This window comes from Equus quagga, chromosome 2, assembly GCF_021613505.1.
Source record: "Equus quagga isolate Etosha38 chromosome 2, UCLA_HA_Equagga_1.0, whole genome shotgun sequence".
In the NCBI taxonomy this organism is placed as follows: domain Eukaryota; kingdom Metazoa; phylum Chordata; class Mammalia; order Perissodactyla; family Equidae; genus Equus; species Equus quagga.
This window is the reverse complement of record NC_060268.1, coordinates 153,948,037-153,958,446: the sequence shown is the minus strand read 5'-3', so window position 1 is coordinate 153,958,446 and position 10,410 is coordinate 153,948,037. Positions and strand designations below refer to the sequence as shown.

The window sequence follows — 10,410 nt, the reverse complement described above, 5'->3', positions numbered from 1 at the left end:
GGTGGAGTCCGGGTGCATAAAGAGGTCAAGAAGGGGAGACGAGCTGCCACATGCCAATTCCAGGAGAGGCACTTTATAGTATATTCTAGGGCAGAGAGATGATCAGCTCTCTATTCAGTGGGGTTCAATAAAACCAACAGATCCGCTGAACCCATGCACAGAATTACAGGAATGAAGATTTAAGGAGAGCTGCTCTCCAGTTTCTTTGTAGGAATAACAAAATTGACAAATACCAGAGTGATATATGTCATAAAATGGGCTTTAATATCTCCCTCATACAACATCCAGTACTGCTTAAACTGGAACTGGCAGGCAGCTCCCAAGACTGGCTTCCTAGGAGGAATGAAGCTGCCATGCCCGTGGCTGCTGTGCAGCTGGAGCAGCCCCAGGCACTCAGCTCAGTACAAACTCTGGAGTCCAAATACCCTTATCTGCTACAGTTCACCAACTCTGGAGTTCTGAAACTGGCAGTGTAGATTCTGTGAATATCAAGTACACCAGACACTGTTCTGTCTCTTCGTACTAACTGTGCCCCCTTCTCCCCTGCAATATTGCTGTTCTCAGTTTTGTGAGGTACTAAGGAACACCCTGCCCTTGCAGGGCCTGAATCTCCCATCAGCGCAGGTTTGAATCCTCTGTTGTATTTGCTTAAAACATCTTGGAAGTGGGACCCATGCTAACATGACTTGCCCTGTCCAGATGACTCCTGGAAGTCACATCTTCCATGTTTCTTCCTAGCTGATGGCTCCTTTCTATGCCCCAAACAGGAAAGTGATTCCAAAGAATTGCATTTAGGAGTGAAGACAGACAGGAGTCCATCTTCTTTCTATACCCAGTCAATCCTTGTCTTGATTGTTTTATCTCTTTCTTTCACCTACATGCACATTTGCATGTACACAGAGCTCTGGAAGCATTCTCTTATCTGAAGACTATGGAAATATTTTCTGAATTCATGGGATTATCCCCTTCATTGAGTGATGTTCAAACTGCAGATTGGTCTCTGCCTTCCCAGATGTCTTCCCGTTGCTTGGCTTCCAACCGTTTTCTCTCTATAAATAAGAGCAGTGTTAAAAGTGGTAGTCTACTTCATATAACCAGTGACTTTCCCATAATCCAAATTACAAGGCAAATTTTAATCATGAAACAGCTGGATTTCCTGGTCTTCTCTTACCTGATTCCAGAGTTAAGAACTTTAACTTTCCATGGGCTTTGTAAGTGAAAACAACGTTACTATTACTCTATAACAGAAAAAGATCTGGGCCTAGAGAATAAAAACTATATGGAATTAGTCAGAATCTAGCAGGATGCAGATTCTAGTCTTGCTGACAACGTATTTATTTTAATTCTATTTCTCAATTGTGTTAGTGTTTCAATATAACTGTGCATTATTCCCAGCTTACTGATCTTTACAAGTAATTCAATAGGCGTCAAAAATACATTTCAATATCCTTCTTTGACCTTCTTGCTCAAATGAAAATGGCAGCCACAGGGGCTTTAGTCATATCTCCCTACTATAATCTTATGGAACAATATTTCTGAGGCAAACCAAATTTCACTATTTTCAGAGCACTTTCAGGAGCCAGAAATTTTCTGGAATACACAATCTCAACATGGAAAAATGACCACATATAATGGAAGCAAACTAAGGACTATTTCTAAAAACAAAAAAATGCACAAATCTGGGCAATCTGTCTTCAATTTTTAACATAGATGCTTGGTTTTCATTTAACACTTTCACTAAGACCTGAGAAAATACAGACCATACACGGTTTGGTGGTCTGAGCACTTCACTAGGTGCCACAATACCAGTGCTCATTTCATGGCTAGTCATTGATCTTGACACCACAGAATGCAGATGATAAGCCTAAGTGCTTCCTTCCAAGGGCTATTATTTCAGACAACGTCTGCAAAAGATTTTGCAAGTCATAAACCAAGGGGATTACAGAAATCAAAGTGAATTTAGAGTTAACACTTGCTATTTTGACCTATCTTTCCAAATCAGCAGAATCCCTTACAAAATTCCTATACTATATTTGACTGTACTTTAAGGGCAAAGAACTTGGTCAGGAAGCTGACTGGCACTTGGAAACGTGAAAAAGAGAAATTCACTGCTATTTGGGCACCATCTTGTGGCATTACCTGAATATAGCAGCAAAGTTACAAGAGGCAAAAAATGGGGGTCAGCAAATTCCAAACTGAAGGCTAGCTAGTTAATTCAGTGTCCTGTGACTCTGCTTAAGGCAGGCTTGAATGGGGTCGGGATTTTCCAAGCAGAGAGCACTAAGGATAATGACTTGTCTCAAGGACCCCAGGATTTCTTAGGAAGGCACTGTGGTTCTGATTCTTACAAACAGGGGAAAGTTAGAAGGGGATCAAAAGGTAAAAGCAAACTTAGACAAAAGCAATTGAAAACTGGTTCTGGATTACGAGAAAAAGTGAAGAAACCAAAAAAGTGAACTATTAGAACTCAAACTCTTTGATAAGCTTGGATACTTAAATCAGAAAGGCATACGGGAAGTAATAAGAAAAGAAATCAAGGAGCAATAGAAAAATATGACTGGCCCATAAGCCACAATTCCAAAATCAAAGCAGTTCTGAAAACAAAGTTTTGTTTTTTTAAAAGCTTGGGGCCAAAACTCATTTGGTGGTAAACCTAACCTGAAAAGACACAAGGCTATTTATAGTCTTTTTTCGTATGGCTACTTATAATGCCATATTTTCTGCTGCAGAACTATTAATGTTAACAAGTTTGATTTTGATATTATGAAGCATATTAACCATATTACCTTTCTAAAATTGGAAAAGTTCTGAATTCTGAAACATTTCCTAATCTAATGCTTTCTAATAAAAGACTGTAGATCTTTATTACCAAATACATGTAAATACGATGAAATTCTGGTGGTAAACCACATGAGAAAACCAGTAAGAGTAGGGAGACAAATTAAAAAGCACAAAGAAATAGTGAAAATGTGAGGCATAAATTTAGAAATACAGACCATGAATAAAATAGAGAAACATAAGTTAGTATGACACTTAAAAATACTTTCTTCATTTTAAAGAGGAAATGGAAGCTTGGAGGGGTTAAGTGACTTGCTGAAGCTTACATAATCAGTGAAAAACTGAAGCTGGAACCCAGTCCTTAAGTCTTAAGCCATCATACTTTCCACTATCCTGACATCTGAAAATATCTACAAAGAAAGGGAAAAAATATGAAAAAAAAATGTATTGACAGAAAGATAAAGAAACATGTTGAAAGGAAAGCAGATAATAGCTGATAGACTGCATGAAAAAGCTCCTATTAACTTTATCTCCAACAATTATAAAAGTAAACTAAGTAAAGAGAAAGCCCAACAGCAGCCATAAGGGCATGAAACTAAGGAAGAAGAGAAGAATGAGTATGAGATGATGAACCTAAAGCACTCATATAAGCCGGCCCTGAAGACTTTCATTTCCCCGTATGATAAACAAACTGGCAGAAATGATTATGTTAAATGAGTTGAGTGAAATCATCACTTCTCGCTGAGGGAGTGGAAAGTGTTGAAGGGCCTGTTTGGTGTCACGTTTAAAAAAATTAAAGAAAAGAGATGTAAATTAAAACTTTCAAAATTTACTTCTACATCTAGAAAATAATGAGAAAAATCATCACAAAATCCACTGGCAGCCACCTGCAGAGTAATAAGCAACATGAAGACTTAAAGTACAAGTCTGGTCAAACTAATCTAACTGCCTTCTTTTATGGATTGACACATCTGGTAGATCAAAGAGAATTAATATAAGTAACCTCTTAATTTTAGAAAAGTTTTAGAATTTAGGCTTATCGAGTATTTACGTCATCATTAATATACTGGAAAAATATAATCTGGATCACGTAAGTGTTAAGGAGGCATATAACTGAGGGTGGAATGATTCTCAAGGTATTCGTGTCAACACCAAGAACTACGTGCTATTTATTTAGCAATAGTTGGCGAACTGGTCAGTTAGCCCTAGGGCCAACATTTTCATCTCTGATCCAGGCCAAGGACATAAGTTTATTAAACAGCAGGTGACACCAAAAATATGGGTAAATACTGCATCTGAGAGAAAAATATCACATTAATCTGAAAGGAAACATGCTTAGATATGAAGGGAACTTCACATCGGGGGAAAAAAGACACCAAGAAAATACCACACGACCTAGATTATGAGTCAGCAATGCAGCACTGTCCTTGAAGGCAGAATAATGGAATGCCTCAAAAGAATTTCAGAAGGTAGCAATTGTGATTAAATTTTTATTATAGTTAACTAAGTATCCTATAGAGATGATTTTACTTTCAAGTTCTTAGTGATTTAATTAATCAAAGTAGGAGATCAAATTATTGTTTACTCACTCTGCCTTTCAGGCCTGTGACCCAAAAGATGACCTTTTAGAACTAGCCAATTAATCACCTACCCCAAGAATAAAATAGAAATAAGTTATGAAATAAAATTATAGCAGGCTTTGAAAATGAGAGACTAGCTTCTTCTGAGAAGTCCTGACATTTATCTCCAATATCAGGTGGGAACCAACTGTTTCGATAAGTGGAACGAGAGGGAAATTTTACACGTATTCTCAAGTTAGGTCTTTAAAGTGTGGTTTTGTCATTTAGTATGAATCACTAGGTTAAAACATGTGATTAAGTCAAATAGAAAGCACTCAAGGATAATCTCTGCTTTAATTTCCCACTCTTAGCTACCTCTGAGATGTTATGCATTCTGCTGCACTAAAAGATACTTTCTCCATCTTCAAAGACTTATGAACTAAAGCTGTTATCCCCCAGATAAATACAACATGATTTGCTTAAAATGATTTGGGTACTTCCTTTTTCAATTCTTCCCAGAGTAGCTTTACTTTCTGAATCTTCTTTTTAAGGACTATGACACCGACTTCTCATTAAAAGGGTAAGAAAGACCAAAGTAGGGTGGAAGAACTTAGCAGGAAAGTGTTTAAATCCCAAATTCATTAATTAGAAGGGTTACATATGCAGCGGTCACCTCGGGTTTTATAAAGAAAAACAGGGAGGATCAGAAAGGGTTCAAAGTAGAATCATGAAGGAAATAAGATTTATGAAGAAAAATTAAAGTAACCAATGTCATTCATATATTCAGTCAATGAACATGAATACTGAGTACCTTTTTATGAACCAGTCACTGTGCCAGACAGCAGAGCTCTTAAAGTCGGAAAAAGAAAGATAGATTATTCTATAGTATTATTAATAAAACTACCTATATCAGGATGGCACATAGATTTCAATTCCCATGCTAATTTTGATCAATTGGCAACAGTCAAGTCAAAACTCACCAAGGAATGTAGGTCATGACTGATTAGCACTGTCTGTCATGGATAATGGACAGGGAGCAGCAAGTACATAGTACATATTTGTCATTAGTGGCTCATATTATTATAATAAATCCTAATTTCCCAAGAGTCACATAAATAATAGCATTCTGATTTTGTAAAGCACCTTTCTAAACAATTTTACACATGTTAACTTATGTTGTGCTCAAAAAGTGCTCAATGATTAGGTAAGTCAAGCATTATTTTTCCTTTGTTGGCAACTGGGGCACAGAGAGGTTTCAGAGACTGGCCCACGGCCACACAGCCAGTTAATGGCAAAAACTCTATTATAGCCCAGATCCCCTCACTCCTGAATGATCTACCCTTGATCTTTACAGTTACAGGCGCTTAGAACAGAATGGTGTCCAGATGTTCCCTCCTTCTACTAAGGAAAAAAGAAGAGGAAACTGGTTTAAACTATTATACAAATTTAAGTTAGACCTAAAGAAGAATGTTCTGACAGTGAATGCTGCTGACCATGGGAACAGATAACTATAAAGAAGCCTGTCATATTTCATTTTCTGAAGACCTTAAAAAAATTTTTATCTTTTTTTCCCTGGGAAAAAAGTCCTTCAAGAGGGATTGGAGTATTGTAGAAGGAGCATGGGTTCTAATTAGAGAGGCCTACGTTCAAATGCCTCCTCTCAATTTACCAGCTGGGTGACCGTAGGCCAGTTACTTAACTTCTCTGGGCCAACTAGAAACTGGAGATAATAACCATGCATCAGAGTTATAACATGCTGCATTGCCTGGAGTTTCCTTCCAATCTTCTTAATCACAAACAGCTTTTCATGGCTTTTAATATTAAAATCTTCAGAACTAAAGTGAGAGAAGAAAAAATTGCTTAAAATACCAGATTCATATTTTCTGCCTTACTCAAAGCAGAAAACCCCACCAGACTGTTAAGTCTTAAGGAGAGGAACAACATCTTGCCATCTCTCTAACTCTCCTAAATAGAGAGCACAATGCATCGCACAGGGCAGGTGCTCAGTGAATGCCAAATGTAGTTGACAGAGTATTACAGAAAATTTACAATAAAGAGTAATGACAAAAAATATGCATTGGAATCTGTGCTGGACTCACCATATAGTGATAATCTTCTACTACTAATAAAAACAGCAGCAGCTAACATTTATCACATAATTATTATAGGTCTATAGAAACAAGAGACAAAGCGTTCATATGGTTTTTGAAGATGACCAAGTATCTTTCGTGGATTATGTCACTTGATTTCCATTTTATGATGAGGAAACAGAGGCCTCCAGACAGTAAGTAATTTATCCAAGGTCACAGAGCCACAAAATGGCAGAGCTTAGATGTAGAACCAGGCAGTTTGAGTCCAGAGTCTACAATACTATGCACTATGCTGTCCTGACCCCTCCCCCTCCAGTGAAAGAAGATCTGCAACAAAAATATCTGTTCTGTTTAATACCTAAACAGTACTTTTAATTTCCACAGAAAAAAATCTTTAAGTGAGAAGTCTTGGGATCCATGCAGACAGATGTAACAGTATTTGCTCAACACATAAAGAAGCCAGAAAGAGATATATCAGGAATTTTCCATATGCATTTTCTCAGATATTAAGAATGGGAGAGTCCTGAAATATAATAAGGGAACAGTCCTCTATAATCCACACAGCCTCAGCACCAATGGACAGGAGGAACTTATCACAGTGGGTCTCGATTCACTTAAACAAAAGCCCTTCCTTAAAAAGGCAGCAGCAGGGTACCCACTTAGCCAACAGTCTCATTTGTAATTGCATCACTGAAAGTCCTCTGTGTAGCTGGGCATTTAAAACAAATACTGCAAGTGGAGATGCATGCTGATGTGCCTAGAGAGAAACGGAGGGGAATCCTCAGGTGCTACCCACGCAAAAGCACTGCTGCAGCACCTGTATAGACAGGTGATATCACGCTCCCAGGCAAGCATGATGCACTGCGAAGAGTCATATCTCCTTTCATAGATACTGCTGTTATTACCTCTACTGATCTTCTGAGATAATTGTGCTTATCACAGAGAAATCATTTTCCACAGAGATAACCAATTAATAAAGAGTTAAGGACACTGCACATTCTCCTTTAATCTAGTTCTGTTATTGCCATCTATAAAAACCAGAGGAGTCTTCCCGTTTCTATAGTCTGCAGGAGGCCTTTAAGTGAACAACACACTGGAAAAATCAAAAGTGCCTCATTATAATCATTAAGGTTTCAAAAATTAGTTGGGTTCAACCCTGAAACTCTGGCACCTGCCATGACACACTCTGTCACTGGTTATCTGGCCAGTGCAGCTGAGAGCCTGCAAGCTGCCTGCTATCACCAAAGCAGAGTGGACAGGAAGTATTAATGGCCTTGTTAGACTGGCAATAAACAAGGAGTTTGAAACTTCAATTCGTTTAATGGAAAAATGAAGTTCCTTTTCGCTAAGTGGAATTTTCAGAATAAATTGCCTTCACAGATTCCACAGATCGTGGGCTAAGGCAATGAGACTGTCTAAAGCCTGCAGGTTGATAAAAAGTACTTAAGTGCAAAGCCAGAGTCCCAAGCCTTTACATACAAGTCAACAGCCTATAAAAGAGGAGAGAGATTTTAACCTCAACTCCAAACGAGAGGGAAAGAAATCTCTGCTTGTGGATCATTTGAAATCCTTTCCGAGAACTCTTAGGTACTGGAAAATAATCAGAAGATAGGTTAATCTAGATGTGCTCTAATGAAGCCACTCAGGACTGTCTTTGAAGAAAAAAAATACCCCCTACAGTTATCATTATCAAATGTCAATTGCTGGCTTTTCCTTAATTTGTCTTCTACCCAAGATCTAAACCATTTTATAGTATCATGGCAATCATGGCCCAGTAAAACCACAGCAAATAATGGTTTCTGCCTGGAAAACTATTACTTCTTCACAGCAAAATTTTTCTCAGAGTTTGGAGCAAGAATTATAGAAAAACCCATGGGTGAGCTAAGAACCTGAAACTATTTCTTGGAAAACAATAGTAGGAGCATGGATCAGGGTGCCTCGGCATGTGGAACATGCAGACAAATCCTGAATTGTCTTCTTCCTAAATATAAGGCTTAAAAACAATGTCAATGTACTTGGGAAGCTTCTAGGAAACAGAAATGACAAAACGGAATGGGCTTTAGTCATTTTTCTTTTTTTATACATGCCTTATAAAGTGAGCTCTAAAGGGACTAAAGAAGAAAGCCATCACTTCAACTCACCTCGGGCTTCTTGCAATTTCTTGAGCTCTGCTTCCCGTTCAGTTTTGCTCTGCTTACTTCGAACCCCAAGGGCACTGATAACTAACCTTCTGGCTAAGGCTGCTGAAGTCTCAGGACGCTCCTTTGCTGGCTGGAGGAACTCTGAAAGGGAGAAAGGGAGGGAGGAGGAGGGAGGGAGGAGGAGGGAGTAAGGAAGAGAAAGCACTCTAGCTCCAAGTGATTTAACTCAGTAATTAACATACAAAATAGACTAACAAGGGCTGCATCAGCAGTAATTAATATAAGCCTGATAGATGACGATCAGAGGAAATTAACATGGCAAAGCACAAACAGAGCTGGCTTCACTATCTGTATTAACACAATTTCTTACTGTGACTCTATCAAACAGCTAAACACAGAGGTAAACTAGATAAGGATATCATCAGGCAAAGTTCCTGCATTGCTTGCCTAGTATCTCCCACTCTCTCCAAGTGGCTGCTCAGATGCCATTATTTCCAACATAGCCTTTTCTTTTTTCCTGTAAGAATATACTTACTTTAATACTAAAAATAAAAGTGATATGTTTTTAGAACTCTGGATGCTGCACAAGTGCTGGAAAAAACAATAACACCACTATCAACATGATAAAGCCCCGAGATGACAGGCTTACCGGCATAAGCTCTAGCTTTGGCCTTGGCTGCTCTCGTGGCCTGTGACAAGGGTCGGGTCTTCACCATGGCATGTTTACTTCCGAGAGCATCACGAGCTGCAAAGAGGAACAAATGTAAGGAAGGAAGAGACACGAAGAAGACTGACGCAAAGGAAAATTTAAGGCTAGTTCTTAGAAAGTTTTTCCTAGATGTTATGCTTTTTTTTTCATGGCAAGCAAAAGAAATTGGTAAACTCTAGAAAATCCAAAAGGAACAACTGGGCAGCGATTATTTTAGATCAGAGATCAGCAAACTATGGCTCTGTGACCATATCCAGCTAACTATCTGTTTCTGTAAAGTTTTACTGAAACAGAGCCATGTCCATTCCTTTGCATATTGTCTACGGATGTTTTCTTGTTACAGCAGCAGAGTTAAGTAGTGACAGAGATCTTATGCCCTAAAATATTTACTGTCTAGCCCTGTACAGAATAAGTCTGCAGACCCGAATTCTAGGTGGTTCAAACAGAAACCAACATCTCTGATTTCTTTGAATGCCTCTGCATCAGATGTATCATGAGGCCAATGATACATCTGAAAAGGCCGTTATCATATATTCTGAAAGTAGGTATTACTACCTCTCACCAGAAAGGTTAAAGGACTACTTAAAATTCATTTGTCTGAGGGGAAAAAAATCACAAATATTGTAAGATTTAGCCACGTTGGCTTCTTTAATCTCTACCTACAATCTGTTTATGCACTATTATAACTGACAGTTATGCAGCAAACAGCCTTGGAAGGAGCTGACTCTCCCTCCAGATACCAGTGCATGAAGGTGAAAAGGGAGAAGGCGAGCACCTGGGTACCAAAGTACTAGGCCTCAAAAACCTGTATCTGTCAATTACCGATACTGGCTGAATAAAATGCCAGCCAACGCTGGCATAGAAGGGAAATAAGAACAAGTAGCAGCAGAAAATGCACAATATTAAAAAGAACACAGAAATCCACTGGGTGAATACCTGTAATTGGACTGGAGAATACTCCTAGGGCATGTGTATCATCCACCCATTTAATATCAAATCCTTTCTTTCTGCAACAAAAGAACAAATTTTATTTCTTAAAATAAAATTTACTTTTATGAAACATCTTTCAAATAGAGTCTCACAAAACATTTCATGAGGAGATAAAGAGAAACACTCAATTAGCACACAGGTGG

General features: G+C 38.4%; 1 protein-coding gene across 3 annotated transcripts in view; it reads right to left on the bottom strand.

The window, feature by feature from the left end:
* Positions 1 to 243: 243 nt before the first annotated feature.
* The window catches only part of R3HCC1L (R3H domain and coiled-coil containing 1 like), a 95,178-nt gene continuing 85,011 nt past the window's right edge, over positions 244 to 10,410 (bottom strand). For all 3 annotated transcript variants that reach the window (XM_046653180.1, XM_046653182.1, XM_046653181.1), the window contains exons 5-8: positions 10,214 to 10,284; positions 9,218 to 9,313; positions 8,569 to 8,709; positions 244 to 1,049 (exon numbers count right to left, since the gene is read on the bottom strand). In XM_046653180.1, the coding sequence (XP_046509136.1) occupies positions 982 to 1,049; positions 8,569 to 8,709; positions 9,218 to 9,313; positions 10,214 to 10,284 (376 nt within the window). In that variant the 3' untranslated portion in view covers positions 244 to 981. The remainder of the gene's footprint in view (positions 1,050 to 8,568; positions 8,710 to 9,217; positions 9,314 to 10,213; positions 10,285 to 10,410) is intronic.